The sequence below is a fragment of the Montipora foliosa genome, chromosome 3 (genome assembly GCF_036669935.1).
Source record: "Montipora foliosa isolate CH-2021 chromosome 3, ASM3666993v2, whole genome shotgun sequence".
Taxonomy (NCBI): Eukaryota; Metazoa; Cnidaria; class Anthozoa; order Scleractinia; family Acroporidae; genus Montipora; species Montipora foliosa.
Genome location: NC_090871.1, coordinates 36,333,393 through 36,350,892, shown reverse-complemented (window position 1 = coordinate 36,350,892; position 17,500 = coordinate 36,333,393). Strand labels below are relative to the sequence as shown.

At 41.4% G+C, this 17,500-nt stretch overlaps 5 protein-coding genes across 5 annotated transcripts in view; 4 read left to right on the top strand and 1 right to left on the bottom strand.

Moving 5' to 3' along the window:
- LOC137997367 (uncharacterized) overlaps positions 1-4,793 on the top strand; it is a 16,982-nt gene extending 12,189 nt beyond the window's left edge. Inside the window, exons 2-3 of the mRNA XM_068843316.1 lie at positions 2,989-2,992; positions 3,362-4,793. Of these exons, the coding sequence (XP_068699417.1) occupies positions 2,989-2,992; positions 3,362-4,658 (1,301 nt within the window). The 3' untranslated portion in view covers positions 4,659-4,793. The remainder of the gene's footprint in view (positions 1-2,988; positions 2,993-3,361) is intronic.
- Positions 4,771-6,558, top strand: LOC137995684 (uncharacterized). Its single transcript, XM_068841205.1, has one exon. It carries the CDS (start codon positions 4,771-4,773, stop codon positions 6,556-6,558), a length of 1,788 nt encoding a protein of 595 aa, XP_068697306.1.
- A 230-nt stretch (positions 6,559-6,788) lies between these two features.
- On the top strand, positions 6,789-7,595 carry LOC137995681 (uncharacterized). Its single transcript, XM_068841203.1, has one exon. The coding sequence runs from the start codon at positions 6,789-6,791 to the stop codon at positions 7,593-7,595; it is 807 nt and encodes a 268-aa protein (XP_068697304.1).
- A 4,984-nt stretch (positions 7,596-12,579) lies between these two features.
- On the top strand, positions 12,580-16,505 carry LOC137994785 (processed variable antigen-like). The gene is made up of 3 exons (XM_068840381.1): positions 12,580-12,649; positions 13,936-14,022; positions 15,945-16,505. Exons 2-3 carry the CDS (start codon positions 13,956-13,958, stop codon positions 16,325-16,327), a joined length of 450 nt encoding a protein of 149 aa, XP_068696482.1. The 5' UTR covers positions 12,580-12,649; positions 13,936-13,955; the 3' UTR covers positions 16,328-16,505.
- LOC137994786 (nucleolin-like) overlaps positions 16,466-17,500 on the bottom strand; it is an 8,050-nt gene continuing 7,015 nt past the window's right edge. The window contains exon 3 of the mRNA XM_068840382.1: positions 16,466-17,500. This exon is cut by the window's right edge and continues 555 nt beyond it. The gene's annotated coding sequence lies outside the window, so the exon portion shown is untranslated.

The following is a 17,500-nucleotide window of genomic DNA, read 5'->3' as shown; positions in this document are numbered from 1 at the left end:
TATATGGCAAGGTCAAAGGTTATCACGGCGTCGGCTTGACCCATCGCGGCACTTATCTTCTGTGCATGTTTCAGCACTGTGTATATGGTCGAAAAGTCATTAGATGATCCATCGATCATTGGACAGTAGCCAATATTGCTCACTACTGGCATCTCAGGATAGAGAATGGCGCTAAATCCTGCCCAACTTGGAATTGATTGCTTTTCCCATACATCTGCAACGACAGCTTCTCCAAATTTCTTGGGACAGAGCCGAAGAAGAGTCCAGATGAAATCAGTTTTTCGAGAGGTGCCTGTTTCATTGTTCAAATCATCATACCACTTCATGTCAACAGAGCCAACGTGATCAGTTACAGCTGGACGTCTTCCTCGAACTGCACACTGTTCGATGTCGTACACCGTACCCGTTGCCTGTAATGAACGTCGCTTTGGTCTCTGTTCTACTGGGCTGGGAGGTGGATCTGGACCAAAGGTTCTGTTCTGATAAATAACCATGGTGGTTGCATGCGTAGTATTCTTCCCGTCGATAGTCTCCTCATTTAAATCATTATTGTCGGCAGCAATCTGTACAAACGAACCAGCCTTTATTACAGTTGGTATGACAGTACCGAACTCTTCAGCCTTGGCAAGAACGTCCTCTGCAATACTTGTATTCAATGCGCGCATCTCATCGTAGGAGACGCAATGTCCCATTCTGTTTAGCAGTTCGATAAGCCGCTTAGATGTTGTCAGATGATGAACACATATAGCTAAGCTGGTGTGCTTAGGAAGCTTAACACGTCCCTTGGAACTGCAATGGATGATATCTTGTGCGATACTGAGGATTTGTCGTTCGTCTTCAATTGCGGTAGACTGGTTCAACGCATTAGAGGGTCTAGCCCGCTTATCTGAGAACACGAGCTGCTTGATTAGTAAATACAGAGAGTCCGGGATGAGTTGTCTGGCGGTCTCCATGCTGACGTCTTGAGTATTTAGTGGTTTGGTGTTAATGCCTGTACATTTCTTTATCTCTTGCTTGATTAAGCTTGCCACACGACGTATTTCACTTGACTGTGGTGTTTCATTGCCGTCGTTGACGCTTATGTTTCCATTTTCGGGGCTCTGAAATACTGCCCATGCGTTTAGAACATCTTGAATGTTAACGGTACTTGCATAGACAAGTTCAGATTTACTGCGGTCGGCTGGCTGATGGAAGACAATCGAAGTGGAAAAATGCTTTTGCAAGCGCATTTTTAGATTTTGAGTGGTGTAACTTTCCGGACTATCAGCGCCTTTGTGTGTGAGAATTTCCTGATATTTGCTTAATAGAGACATCATATCGTATGCTCTGCCTTGTTTGATACCAGCAGCTAGATCAAATACAAGGTCTTGAAAAGCCCTTTCGTGAGGTGAATCTAGGGCTTCTCCTTTGGGCAGGCTAAGCGTGGTTTTCTTACTGACATAAGTAGCGAAACAGTTCTTATGGTACTTTGCCTCTGCTGCGATGAGGTCTCCGTTCACACCATCTAAAATGTGTAACATAGAGCTATCTCCTTTTCTTTCAGCCGCTATTCGGATGCTTTCACAGGCCTCGAATGTGCATAGATTGATAAGATCTCTACTCTTTTTATGAGTCTTATTTTTACAAATGAAACACCTCGACCAATCAACTGGGGCCATTGCTGAACGAAAAGTCCTACTAGAGATGACGTCGACTTCCTTTTGGCGGCTTGTATGCTGTAAAGCATCGCTAGGCGTTTTATAGCGAATATTTTGGTCACTTGTGTATGATGCATAACAAGTTGAGTGCCAATGAATTCCCGTGCCGGCGTCATGACTCACAAACCTTGCCCGCACTTCCTCGTCACGACGCTGTTCCTTTGCCTTTATCGCTTTTTCAATAGAGTCTTCCTTTGCCTTTCTAAGTGGTTCCCCTGGGCGGTCAGTCTGGCAAATGATACACAATGTGCTACGGGACAGTTTTCTTTTTCTCGATTTTGGAAGTAACGGTATGGCGAAGCCCTCAGGAAAGGAACCTTTATCAGCCATTCTATAATCTAATAACGAATTTTAAAGTAATGTGTCACAAAAAAAAATCAAAGCCAAAAAAGAATATGGCAACCAAATCTAAACATTTTGAAATTTTGTTTGACATTGTGTTCTAAAAGGACATGAAAAACGATTGTCGATTGTTGAAGATGTCTTTTTTATTATTTGATAAAAAAGTATTAGTTGAAGTAAGTAAGATACAGCTATCCTATAAATGTACTTACAGAGATTGCACTGCTTCGGCCATGGAGGCAGCCATGTTGGATGATATAGCGTCGTTTTGAAGATTCTTGAAAAAGAGGCTACAGCCTCATTTCAGTTTCCCACAAAAGTAACGCTGATACTTGCAAACACGAGCAACACACTACAGAATACCCGCAATTTCTAACCACAAAATCTATTATTTAAGTACACTAAAGTATAATATACAGTAGATGCCTTAAACAGATCGGCTCCTGCTTTTAGCTACAAGTCAATAATGCAAAAAAGCCCGAAAAAATGTAGAATCAAGTCATGTAGCCATAAATTACAATAAATAACAGTCTTATTTACGGAAGAAGACTTCCTGGGACAATAACACCTATTGTTGATTTAATAGCCATTTTCTACTACTCAAAAGTACTGAAATAGATGTTTTGGCTTGTCTGAGGTCACGTGCTCGGTCACGTGACCTTGCTTTGCAAAGTTTGAGCATGATTGGGATATAATTTGTTAAGAAGTAACGATATTAGAGGTTTCTCTTGATAAACAATTGCAGATAACGCCGTAAACAGAAGCTACCGGAATGAGCCTCATTTTCATGTTGACACGGAAATGGGAGAAAAATTGTCATTCTGTTATTGTTTCAGTCTCAATAAGCTAGAATTTGTCTTAAAGTGTGTAATGTACCAACAGTAAGTATAAAATATCAGAATATCTATGAATAATTAACACATTTATGGTAATGAAGACGTTAAAATAGGCTAGTAAAAGCTATAAAACACCATTTTTGACCTTGCAGCTGTCACGTGTTCGGTCACGTGACCTCATTTTAAGCAATCTGAACATGATTAAGATTCGTGCTACAAAGGTGTAACGATATTTGTAGATTCAGGCCAAAATAAATGTTTAATTTACGTATTATCAGTGGTCTTGTATCTCAGCCTCGTTTCCATGAATTTCAAGGGGTGGCCTATTAAAATAGCAGCTTAACTTGTGATCTATACCACAAATCAACTCTACTAACTAGCTGACATTGATCAGCAGGTCTTGTTCTATCAAAATCCGCTATCAAACCTTTTCTGACCCGATCATTGTACGAAACCCTTCTTTCAGGGTCCTGGCTTCCGGACTAGTGGAACAAAGTGCCCAATTCACCAGTCCACTAATCACACTTTGCAAGAGTGCAAACGTTTTCAGGGAATGTTGACTAGCGAGAAGGAGAAAGTTGTCGAGGAACACAAACTATGCTTATGTTGTCTATTACCCGGTCATCGTCTGCGTAAATGTCGTAGTAAGAATAGATGCAAAATTGAAAACTGTGACATGCGTCATCATACCCTTGTACATGAAGTCGACTTGAGATTTATTGAACGGGCAAAAGCGAAACGTGAATCAGAACAAGTGCCAGAAGTTGAGAGAAACCCAGCTCCTGTCTCCCTGGAAGGTAGAGACTCATCACCACGTCAGGCTGTGGAGCCTCTTGAGGAGTATCAACAATCAGCGTACACAGGTTGTGAGACTGGTGGTCTTGCTTTGGTTGAAGTACTTCCCATAGTTGTCTTTGGAGAAACAGGAAAACGGCAGGTGATGGCATTGCGTGACTCAGGCTGTAACACAACGCTTATAGATGAAAGCTTAGCGCTCTCACTTGGGCTTCAAGGCAAAGAGGTAGATCTCGAAATTCAAGGAGTAAATGCGCAGAAGGTGTTTGCTTCCCAGCACATCAAGAAATGCCATGTCGCACGAGTCGGAAAAGAGGAAGTCAAGTACTCCTTGCGAGATGTGAAGACAATTCCTAGCCTGAATGGTCCGGATCAGAAGTTGAAGTGGTCAACAATCAAGCATGAGTATCAACATCTGAAGAACTTAGACTTGCGTGACACTGACACGGGTCCAGTGCAACTCATAATTGGAACTAACAACTCTGACTTGATTCTACCAACACAAATTCTGAAACCCTCAGGTCAACCGGAACTTGACAGGGTACCTTATGCTGTTGAGACCCCACTTGGATGGGCGGTGACTAATTGGTTACCTGGTGAGCGAAGAGTAGCATCTCCATACAATGGGTTCAAAGTGTATGAAAGAAGTTCAGTTGAAAATGAGGAGCTGAAGCAGCTGGTCATGGCTCAGTCAGAGATAGAGACCTTGGGCGTGGTCAAGCTAGCTGATCCAACCCGTTCGATTGAGGACAAGCGAGCATTGTCACTGATGGAAAAGACAACCTTTAAGAGTGTGAATGAAGATGCGTATGTGTCAGGTCTACTGTGGAGAGATGAGGAACCATCTCTGCCCAACAATTACGGAATGGCAAAGAGGAGGCTACAATCCCTAGAGAAGAAGTTTGAGAGCTGTCCCGAGATCAGAGAGAGATATGCAAAGTCAATCCAGGATGACATTGAGAAGGGCTATGTGAAGAAACTGAAGTGAAGGGGAAGTACGGTGCGATAGTAAAGTGACTTGGTACTTACCACACAGATTTGTCATTAATCCCAAAAAACCTGATCGCCTCAGAAGAGTCTACGATGCATCAGCAAAATTCATGGGACAAAGTTTGAACGATAAGATCTACACAGGACCAGATCTTCTGTCCTCTCTGTTTGGAGTTTTCCTCAGGTTTTGCGAAGGAAGAATTGCAATGGCCGCTGATGTGAAAGAAATGTACCATATGCTCCGTCTCCCTGATCGTGATAAGCCAGCATTGAGATTCTTATGGAGAAACTCTCTGATAGAAGAACCAAGCGTGTACCAGTTCGAGAGAACAGTGTTTGGAGAAGTGTCTGCGCCATCCAGAGCGAACTACACTATGAGGCGAAATGCTGATGAGAATGGGGAAGATTTACCTTTGGGTGTGAAAGCCGTCTACCAGCACTTTTACATGGATGATGGTCTACCGTCAACAGATTCTTGCGAGGAAGCTATTGAAATGAGGAAGCATATGACAGAGTTGCTGCGTCGTGGAGGTTTCCGCCTACACAAGTGGCTGACAAATGACCCAGATGTCTTGGCAACTATCCCGGAGCAGGATAGATCTCCACGATTCCTCGAACTGAGTGAAGATAAGTTACCAACAGACAGAACTTTGGGCGTCATTTGGGATGCCCAAGAAGATATGCTCCAGTTTACGGGACTGAAGGATGATCCAGGTACGACGAAGAGGAAGATCTTGAGTCAAGCATTCTCTGTTTGGGATCCGCGAGGACTTCTCCTCCCATTCTCAATCAGAAGTAAAATCATCCTGCAGAATCTAAATCGTATGAAGTACGGATGGGATGACGAGTTGAAAGAAGCTGATCTTCGAGAGTGGCGTGAATGGCGCAATGAAGCAGAAAAGCTTGATGAAGTGAGAATTCCGAGAGCTCTTATCCAAGAACAGAAACCTGTGCGAGAGACTGCACTTCATGTGTTTTGCGACGCTAGCCAGAATGCTTATGGCGCGTGTGCCTACCTAAGAAGAGAATTTATAGATGACACAGTAGAGTGTAGTCTTATAGCGGGAAAAGGCCGTGTTGCTCCATTAAAGTCACAGTCTATCTGCCGATTGGAGCTCATGGGAGCTTTAGTTGCTGTGCGGTTAACTCAAACACTGGTAGAAGAAATGGTTACAAAGATAGAGAAGATAACTTTCTGGAGTGATTCTACCACAGTCCTACATTGGATCCGCCAAACGAGCTCCACTTACAAAGCATTCGTCGGTAACCGGGTGTCTGAGATCCACACAATCATGAGCAGTCTGGAGGCCACACTAGGGGCGGGCGCTGTGAGTTGGAGATATGTGCCGACAGAGGCTAACCCTGCAGATGACATCACCCGGGGACTAAGTCCTACGGAACTTGGTGCGGGCTTTCGCTATATTAGTGGACCCAAGTTCCTTTATGAATCAGCAGAGCTCTGGCCAGAAAATAAAGTCAAAGCGCCCTGCGAGAACGATGACATCAAAGAAAAGAAGAAGGAAAGATGGGCTGGAGCATCTCAGGAAAACAAGGTCCTGTTAGGGTGGAAGAAGTATTCGTCACTGACCAATCTAAGAAGAGTTACAGCTTATGTGATGCGATTTGCAAACAATGTAAGAGCTAAGAAGGAAGTACGTCTACTGGGAGCACTTACGTCGAACGAATTGAGAGCTGCTCAGAATCATCTTGTGAAGAGGGCGCAAGTTGAATCATTCGGCGAGGAGATACAGCGTCTGAAGATAGGTGAGGAGATCCACAAGAAGAGTAGAATTAAATCTCTTGACCCAAGGTTGGAAGATGGGTTCTTGGTTGTCGCATCGGTGGAAGGCTGCAGAGAGCACAATGCCTACCTTACAGAACACGACATCCCAAAGTAATTGACTCGCGCCATGAACTTGCACAGCTGATCGTCGAAGAAATGCATCGTATCTACTACCACCCGCCAACTGAGCACCTGCATAATCAAATTCGGCAGGAGTATTGGATCATCCATGGTCGCCAGGTAGTGCGAAACGCGAAATTCAAGTGCAACTACTGTTATCGCCAGACGGTAAAGCCTCAAGAGCAGCAAATGGCAAGTCTACCAGAGTGCTGACTTGAGCCAGGAATGGTGTTCAGGAACACTGGAGTTGACTTTTTTGGACCTATGTTAGTAAAGGAAAGACGCAGTGAAGTTAAAGTATACGGGTGCTTGTTCACTTGCATGAGTACTAGAGCGTGCCACCTTGAACTTGTGGATGATCTTTCAACAGATCATTTCATCATGGCATTGAAAAGGTTCATTGCGCGACATGGACGACCGCAGAGCATCCACAGCGATAATGGAACGAACTTTGTTGGTGCAAATAATGAGTTGCGGAAATGCATCAAACAATTGGATGAAGAGAGGATACAAAACTTCTGTGCTCCTAAGGAAATCGAGTGGAAATTTCAGCCGCCAAGTGCCCCGCACTTTGGAGGTGCATGGGAGAGGCTAGTACAGTACACCAAGAAGACGCTGAGGGCAATTCTTGCGGATAGGGCTGTTTCCAAAGAAGTGTTGAGAACCGCACTAGTCGAAGCAGAAGGAATACTAAACAGTCGACCGATTACTCATGTGTCCAATGATGCAGGGGACATTGAAGCGTTAACCCCAAACCATTTCTTGTTGTTGCGGGCAAATCCGAGTTATGAAGATGCTGAAGTTAGTGACAGAGAGATTAATTCGACAAAGATGTGGCGACAGTCCCAAGCGCTAGCTAATTTCTTCTGGAGACGTTTTACCAAAGAGTACCTTTCTAGCCTGACAGAGAGGAAGAAGTGGAAAGAGAAGAAACAGAACCTCAAAGAAGGAGATGTTGTCCTAGTTGCTGAGCCAAATCAGCATGGCCGTTGGGCAGAATCGTGTCTACTCATCCTGGGCAGGATGGGTTAGTTCGAGCTGTTACAGTACGAACTCAGTTCGGAGAGTATAAAAGGCCAATCACAAAACTTTGCTTAGTACAGGAGGCGGAAGAGTAGAACTTAAAATTGTCTCGACAAACATTGTGTCTCGACTAGGGGCGGGGATGTGCCTCCTGCTTCCTGAACTTTCATTTCCGGTCGCGTTGCTATGATACCAATGACGTCAGCCCGTTGCTAGGGACCTCGTCCGCACGTGTAAAAGAGTGATGATTTGAGTTTTTGTAAAAAATGTGCGTGAGAAAGCGACGTTCTGAATGTAAAGTCGGAGAATAAAGTTGTACAAAAACGAACCAGCAGAGTTTTATTGTCGCCCAGCAGCGACACAGATGTTAAGAAGTTTATCAGAGTACTACTTTAAAAACTATCACGCAAATAAATGCATGAACTTGCTTGCCCCGCCGTACCTTTCACTACCATGCAACTAAATTGTGGAATAACTTATGCAGCAGCCTAAAACAAGTACCCATCCTCAAGGGGTTCAAGGCATCCTTATTGCAAATGTTGAAAATTGAATAATTTTTTTTGTAACTTTTATTTATAAATCACTATAATTTAAAATCAAGACAAATTGTAATAGGTTTATGCCATTTTGAACTTGTAAATGACTATTGAAAAGCCCTAAGGGCAATATGGCTTCATTAAAGTTTGTATGTCTCATAAGTTGAGCTGCTATAGCTGTATGATATGTTTGTTGCATGATGTGGTTTGAAGTATTTTATCGTATTCCGTTATCTTCGCCCAAAGACAGGCTAGGTAACAGAAGAATACAATGTTCCCTACCGAGTAAATTCGCCTGTCCATAGAAGAGGCCTTCCAAGGAGGGAAAGGGGCGGGGGGAGGGTGGCTCCTTGATCCTTTAGATATTTGCTTGTGCTTGTGTTTCCTTGTTCCCCAAATTACTTTCAAACTTGTTCCCAGCTTTTTGACCCCTAAAATTGTTTTTGTTCCCTTGTTCCCTAAAATATTTCGACATTGTTCCCCTGTCCCCCAGTTCAAATTAGCCATGCTCTCTTGTTCCCCAAAACCCCTGGGAGGGCCTCAGAGAACCCCAATATAAAAAGTAAATGAGGCCAAAAGGATTTTTTTAAAAAGTGAAGGAAGCAGACAAACAGATAATTTTGGTTTTCTCAAACATGTTGATATTCGAATTACCACTGTGAACGATTTGAAAAGCTGACCTTTCGAGCGTTTGCCTTTTGTTAGAGCAAAATCAAATCATTTTGCTCTGACGAATGGCTAACACTCAAAATGTCAGCTTCCAAATCATTCGACCTCTATCAACCAAATTTTCCTGTTTCAATCTACCACCGACGCAGCACCACAGTTTCTTTACAAACTAGAAATTTGCTTACTGAGACAAACAGATAACTTGTTTTCTCATATAACTAATGCTGTGCTGTTGTGGAACAGAATACTTTCCACTTATCCTGGTGAAAACCAGCCTGTGGGTACGGCTTAGGTGATTCATGACCATCCTTTGGTCAATCCAGGTCCAAGAGATTGGGTCATGCCTTCACAGCCTACCTGACCGGCCAGTTGTGGCAAGTTGACCATGTAAAAGCACTAGCCTCCAGTCAACCTGTGAATGAGTGGTCCCTACATGACTTGAGACCCAACTTGGGACAGACCTCTGACAGGGATAGGTCCTGACTAGTCAGAGGGTTGGTGTCTGAGGGGACACTTTCCCAGTGGGGACCAAGATGCCAGATGTTTTTGCCGTTTGCATGCACAGCCTGTGGACTACGTGCAGAGGCCAAACGAGTGATGCAGTCGTATAGCCCTTGGCAGCCTGCATCGAATTGCACAGGTTTCTGGTGAACTCCTGTAAGTAAGGCTGGCCTTTCAGGGAAGTGCCATGCTAATGACAAGTGCTGTCTTCCTATATAGTAAAAAAACACCACTGAGTGAGGACACGTATCTGGGTCCTGGACATCTGAGCCTCAAGGCCCTGGGCGAATGCTTGGCAAAGTGCTAGAGTTAGGGTTAGTGTAGTGGGATGACCATTGTCAGTGTAAATTCAATAACCCAGTGCTCAGAGAAAACCCCTATCAAAGTGGTCGGATAGCCCCTATCAAAGTGCATTAGCATTATGATTGGTCTCCAGGGAGAGCTAACATCAGGGGGAGTTTGGCATTTTCTTGTAGGTATGCCAGGTCTTCCAGGGTGCACCCTGCCACTCCCATGCGCAATCACGTGGGGCATCCCGTGGTGCAACTTGCACACCCAGGGAAGGCTTTTTTGACCATAACTCCCCCTCCCCAACCCGTGATCCTTCAGACCCAACTAGGATTGTCTGCCAGTGTGAGACGCACCTGCCTGCCAAATTTCAGCATCGTTCCTTAAAAGCGAGGGTCACAGTACATCAACACTTATCTAGCCTACTTCTGAAGAATCCCAAGTCCTGTAAGTGTGTACAACTCTCACCCCATTTGACAGGCCAAGTAACCCTAGAAAGTCAAAAGTAAAGCTATCCCAACATATCATATATCGCTAGAAAGGCCTCGCCGAGCTTTACCACGTGACGAAATTTGGGTATCCTGTTTCGTGTTGGGTTTCCTGTGGAATGTTTTAACTGCATAGCATTCCTACCTCTTATTCCCTTGGGACCAAACTCAGTCAACGTGAAGAGGACACTTTGCCCCACCCATAGATACCACTTTCGCCCCGAGGCGAATCGACCCGCGGACGCTACGACCATAATACAGTTTAAAACGTAATAAGTGATTGAAATATGCTTAAAACTGCTTTATCTACGGTCTAACGCTTGGTGAGAAAATAGATCTATGAAATTAGGCCAATTTTGAACATCGATTTTCACTCTGGATTACCCAACATTAAAATGCCCGCAAAAAGTATGCTATAGTACATTTATGACATTGAAAAATTCACTTCACGGAGCCGTTGAAGCGAAAAAGGCCACTGAAATACGCTTAAATTACTTTATCCACGGTTAAAGACTTGGTGAGAAGTTAAATCTCTAAATTTAGGCCATTGTGAAAATTGATTTTCACACTAGATTACCCGGCATAACAATGCCTGCAAAAGGTATACTATAGTACATTTATGACATTGAGAAATTTACTTCACAGGCCGTTTAAACCGTCATAACCCATTGAAATACGCTTAAAACTGCTTTATCTACGGTCTAACGCTTGGTGAGAAAATAGATCTATGAAATTAGGCCAATTTTGAACATCGATTTTCACTCTGGATTACCCAACATTAAAATGCCCGCAAAAAATATACTATAGTACATTTATGACATTGAAAAATTCACTTCACGGAGCCGTTGAAACGAAAAAGGCCACTGAAATACGCTTAAATTACTTCATCCACGGTTAAAGACTTGGTGAGAAGTTAAATCTCTAAATTTAGGCCATTGTGAAAATTGACTTTCACACTAGATTACCCGGCATAACAATGCCTGCAAAAGGTATACCATAGTACATTTATGACATTGAGAAATTTACTTCACAGGCCGTTTAAACCGTCATAACCCATTGAAATACGCTTAAAACTGCTTTATCTACGGTCTAACGCTTGGTGAGAAAATAGATCTGTGAAATTAGGCCAATTTTGAACATCGATTTTGACTCTAGATTACTCGACATAAAAATGCCCGCAAAAAGTATACTATAGTAACTTCATGACATTATAAAGACATTCACTTCACGGAGCCGTTTAAAACGTAATAAGCGATTGAAATATGCTTAAAAATGCTTTAACGACGGTTAAAGACTTGGTGAGAAGTTACATCTTTGAAATTAGGCCATTTTGAAAACTGATTTCACGCTAGATTTACGGCGAGCATAAAAATGCCCGCAAAGAGTAGCCAATAGTGCATTTATGACATTCAAAAATTCACTTTACAGAGCCGTTTAAAACGTACTAAGCGATTGAATTGTGCTTAAAACTGCCTTATCCACGGTTTTTTACGGCTTGGTGAGAAGTTGGTCATATACTGAGTTTAGTACATGTTATGACATTGCGAAATTCACTTCACGGAGCCGTTGTAGTCTTTAAAGCGTAACAAGGGATTGGAATTTGCGGTAAATTGATTTAAGTATGATTGTTTGCACTTTTTAGTCTTAAATGCCGTTGTAATTTTCATTTTCGCTTCGGTTAGGTTCGTATTGAATTGTAGGGAACGTACTATAGTATACTTTCGACGGGTGATACCCGCGTACTACTGTGTATTTTCAGCGGGTGTCACAAACAGGAGTCGCGAGAATCGGGTGCACAGGCTAGGTGACCCAAACAATTAATGTAGCGTGGATGATGAAATTGATATTATTTATAGGAAATGCATCTCAGAAATAAGGCAATATTAGGCCAAAATAAGTTTTGTCTGTCTCTTTTGCTAAATAATTTGCTCAAAATGGAAGAAGTTGCCCAAAAGTTGCCCAAAAATTAAAGCGGTTTTTTAAATGTCGCTCGAAAAGGCAAAACTTGCCTAGAGCCCGGTGCTTTTGACACAGATTTTGCTTGTTCAGAATGGGCAAAACCGTCTGTTGGCGTCATTTTCTCTGTTTTGGTAACAAGTTGCTCGTGAGAGTCTTTCAACATCCAAGGTCGATACGCCATGTTGATTTATCTCACCCGGGAACGACTGGATACGATAGTGATACTTCTAGTTTATCCCATATGTTTCTTGGTTGGTGTTTTGTCACCCGTTAAACACCATCAACAGGTTAATGTGACCCTGATTATAAATTCATCAAGGTTCGGTTTTCTTGCTACAAGGGAAATTGTCTTATTTACGCTCTGTCATATAGAAATATAATTCAGAAGACACTCTTTTTGTTCTCGACTCGCTGTTTTTGAATTTTTCTCTCTTTTGTGAACTTTCCGTCCGTTTTCGTTATGGTGTTAATGTCATTGGTTCTGTGGACCACGTGATCTAAAAGGTAGCAGACACGTGGATTGATTTTGATTGGTTTAGCAGCGATTACGTTTTACAATGATTTGTATTACTGACTTTGAACAGCAGGACTCTGTTTAGGAAACACGAAGATCAGCCGAAAGGTAAGCGAAGGAAGAGTTTACATTAGTTATCTAAACAACTATTTTTCGTACAAATTGTTTAATATATAAACCCTCAATTTCTATAGTTGGCAATTGTAAAACAAATCGACACTTTAAGCCGGTTCGCTGTTTTCCACTTGATCGAGCGTACTCACGTGTCTGGAAATCTCCTCAGCAAAAGCAAATGTCCTAAGTTACAGAAAAATAACTTATGATAGCAACTTAATGGTGTTTATCCCCTTTTACGAGTCTCATGTTGAACGTTATTGGAAAACGTTTCTAAAATTACAAACGTTTACCGCAGTGATGTCAATCAGAGTTTCACTAGTGCCTGTCTGAAATAGCATAATGAACGTAGACTTCAAAGAGAAAACTCTAATAAACAAACACAATGGTTGAAACCAAAGATGGTTTAAACAAATTACTTATACTTTTTTTAGTTTATATATAATATGCAAGCCTTCTTTTCAAGTCTGATCTAAAACACTTTAAATAAGATATTACTATTAACGTGCTTGCCGAACTAAATATGATATGAGGGATAAAGTGATTTCAACTAATCTTTTAAACTGTGAAGCCGTTAGAACGTCGTTATCGTGCTGGATGATCTTCCTACAGTGGCTGATATGTACATGGTAAAAGTACATCGAGGAGAAAAGGCAACTCTCAAACAATCACGAGTCTCATTTGTTCTCATTCTGTCTCACAGTGTGGTTTGGTCTTAAAGCTGATAGAAACTTTTGCCAGCAGTAGATACATTTCTTTATTGTTGTTATTCATGGTGTACAGCGAATAATTGTTGACGACAACACAAAATCAGTACATGCTAATTCTATATCGACAATGATGATGGTAAGTTTACACCGAAATATCCCTCGAGTCCCTGTTGATTTTTCCTGTTACGCGTACAATTTTTGATGCGGGGATGTCCAGTGAAGAATTAGGTCATCATAAAAAATTTTTTTCGGTGGAGGGCAGTGAAAGTCAAGTATGAGTTAGTTTCTTGGTCATCACCTTCATCTATTAATTAAAGAACATCTTCCTACCGGTGAAGAAGTCTTTTTTTGTACTAAATTTAGTCTATGACAGAATAATGTCAAATATCCAAAAGAAGACAGACTGATCATCATGATCGTACAGATGCGCCCTGGCCCTCTGTGGCCCTAATTCTTGGATGTGAACTCATAGCATGGGAAAAATGTAGATGGTTAAAGAATTGCCTTTCAATTAGCTCTCAACTTCATTGTAATTACAAGAAAGATAATAGTTCTTCGTTGTTTTAACAGCAGAATAGAAAACAGTTGAAATGAAGACCTACGTGGTTACATTTGCGCTAATTGCCTCTCTGCAGTGTTGCCTTACGGGACCAATACGTAAGTACTCCTTTGATGGTCATCTTATTATTCAGTTATGGTATTTTCTTTACGTATACATGGAACGCCAACTGTCATAGGCTGTTTTGGCTCCAACCAAATTGATCGGTATCCCACGCGGAAAAAGTAAAACTCTTTTCGTCCACTGATATATAGTATTGTTTATTACTGAACTGAGCTGAAATAGTTACTTCTTCATAACAATTCTGGGAATCCTACGCTTGGACATTTTCAGCCTTACACTAATTCGTATGCCGCCTGAAATTGGCACAGGCAACCCAGATTAACGATTTGAATATTCAGTCAATGTACTTTCATCCATTGATACATCTCTTTATTAACTGACTGGGCTAAAATATTTGCTATCTCTTCCATAACATTTTGGGACTGCCTCAACATTTTCAGTCTTGATAGAATACAGGACATGTGTCACTCTGAAACTAATACATGCAGCTCAGACTTGAATGTTCAGTTAACGTACGAAAAGGAATGGTTTTTTGGGGAAACATAAAAAGGAAAATTGTTTAACCTTAGTTTATAGCAGAGAGTAAAAATAAAGTAAAGTTTCTTTTCCTGCATCTTATGTCCTTTTGTCTATTTAAGATGGTTTCGGGCTGATTTTGCGATCCCAATCTAGTCCTCATTTAAAAGAGTGACGGGTTAAGTGTTGGTTGCCTGTGAAACTAGCTGCCGTTGCGTTACTTTTGCATTGACGGAACTTTTGCATTGACGGCGCCTCTTTCTAGGATAGGATTCAGCTCTGACACTTCTTTTTAAATTTTTTTTTGGGTGTCGCGATGTGGCTGCGCATTCGTAAGATTTATTTGCCTCGTAGGGGCATTTTTTTTACAGAAGACAGCCTAAGTAGGATTCGAACTCGGCAATTCCTCATTCAGAGGCAATCGCGATGACCGCTAGACTATGGGACACTGCGTGGCAGATTACCGGGAAAATATGTATTAACGAACTGTGTGCGTGACCGGAAACGAGTTTTTGTGAATGCAACGAAAACATCATTGTATGACTCGGTAACACATCTCACCGGGCTGATATTCTCCCAGTCTTCAAGTCTAGAAGTCAGGCGAGAAACATTAAGTAGGAAGTTCATTGCGACGTGGAAACTCCGCCCTCAGGCTAATGTTTATAATGTTCCTTACAATCTTAGATCTAGGAGTGAAAAGTCCGTTCGCCAGGAGGCAAGAACCAAGAGAGCTAATGATTTAATAACTTTTAGATTTCTAGATTACTTGTTATGTAGATTTTACATTAGTATACCTTAATTATTTTTAATAGTTTTGTAAATGATACCGCTTGATAATTCAGTTTATACATAGTTCTAACTGCAAAGAGTGGATTAAACGATATATATATATATATATATATATATATATATATATATATATATACACATATATATATATATAGTGTTACGAAAAAGTACTAAATATTGCAAAATGTAAACAACTATTCTACGATCGTACCTTGATTATAACCCTATCACTGGGTCACGGAATGTAGACTTTGGACTTCAAACTACGGAATTGAAACTGAATATTGACCAAGATATTGTAACCTTTAAATTTTTAAATACTGTAAAGTTAACGGCGAAAAATCCTTCGGACAAAGTGTAAGCTACAGGTAGCCACTGTTAGTTCGACTTCAATAAATTATAAGTGTTTAAAAAAACAAATGAGATCCGAAGATTTTCTCTGAACGAAAGCAAAATGTACCAAAAGCTATTATTTTGTGGCGCTCTTATTGACTTTGACGTCACAGTCGTAGATTCAACCCCTCCGGCACTTTATCATCTAGTGGAATGGGTGCGAAAAAACCTGTAAATATCATTGTCAGCAAAATCAACAAGAATCTGCCCAAGCTGCCTTTTTTTTCTTTGACTTACTCGGTCACAATTTTTTTTCTAGGAGAAATCGAAGATTCACGAGATTCAATTGACGGTATCGAAGAAAGAAGCAGAAGCTTTGAGTACTCTAAAGTCGCGGATGAATTCAATGACTTTCAATCGGAAGACTCTGGAGATAACCAAGAGTCTGGTGACGAAAATGAAATCAGAAAGCGGAGCATTTTTGAATCAGAGGAGTCTGGTGAATCAGGAGATGAGGAAGAATCAGGAGAATCCGGAGCGGAATCTAAGGATTTTGAAGAATCCCAAGAGTCTGGGGAATCTGGGGAATCCGGAGAATCCGGAGAATCCGAGGAATCAGGGGAGTCTGGACATTCTGGGGAATCTGGAGAGTCTGGAGACGAAGAGGAATCAGGGGAGTCCGGAGAATCTGGGGATCAGTAATTTGAGGACTGAATTAATGAAGACCCCAAAGAATGTTCATTATGTGAAAATATATCCCGTGAAACCAGAGAATAGAAAAGTACGCATGGGAACTCAATATTTTTATAGACGCAACGAATGATAGTTCTTTTTTTTTTAAATTTGCAAGCCAATAAAAGAGATATATGTTGTTTCAAAAGATCTTTGTGTTTTACCCGGCCTCGGTAATGAAGGGGGGGGGGGGGGGGGGGGGAGAGAATGCATTTGCCGCACAAAAGTATCAATTCTACTTCTAGTTAAAGTTGTTTTGTGACCGTGCTCTATGGGTTTTCCGAGGGTTGATTTCATTTTTGTTGTAATAGATTTTTTCCCACGGCAGTAGATACGCAATCTCCGTGTCTTATTTTCTTCTTGTCACTCAACTTGAGGGGTCAGTCATGAATTTAGAGGAGATCCTCACCACGGGGACCAGACTTAATTTACTTTTGCTTTTTTTCATCTTGATTATCTAGAATGCTTTTATAAACAGCTTGAAGTTGAAGGAGGTGTCTATTTTTCCAAGTTTCAATAGTGATGATGCATACAAACTCTTGATTTATGATCGCAATCGATCTGGCAGTCAATTTTGATCGCGCGCATCGATCGCGTGTCATTGTCGCAATCACAAAATTTCTTGTGCCTCGTTTCGATTGAAATAAACTAGTTCAATTTGACGACCGGAATTGATGCACGGGGAAACTTGAACTCAAACTCAAACCACTTTATGCAAAGTGGTTGTCCTTTTGCCGTGAAGCAAGCCTTGAGAAGATGGACCAGTTTTTGACTTTTAGTTAAATAAAAAAGCACTACCTTCATCTGAGGATCTGGAGCCACTAATCATCTAGAAACTGGGTGCTAAGCTACATGTATCAACTATCAGGTCGAATGCTTCTTGGGCTACATGTTGATAAAAGTGGCACGTAAACAGGTGTTTTGGATATTTATTTCAAGTTTTGGATGATTTTGCTCTTCAAAAGTATCAGACTTCACGAGGGTTTTACTGCCAGGGGGTGCACCACAAAAAAATAAAAATAAATAAATAAATAAAGAAAAGCTAGTCTTTGTTCTCTGGGTATTCGGTTTGGTGCAGTAATCAAGCTTTCCGACGGTGTCGCTCATTTAATTAATAACGATTAGATTATGGAAGACACAATG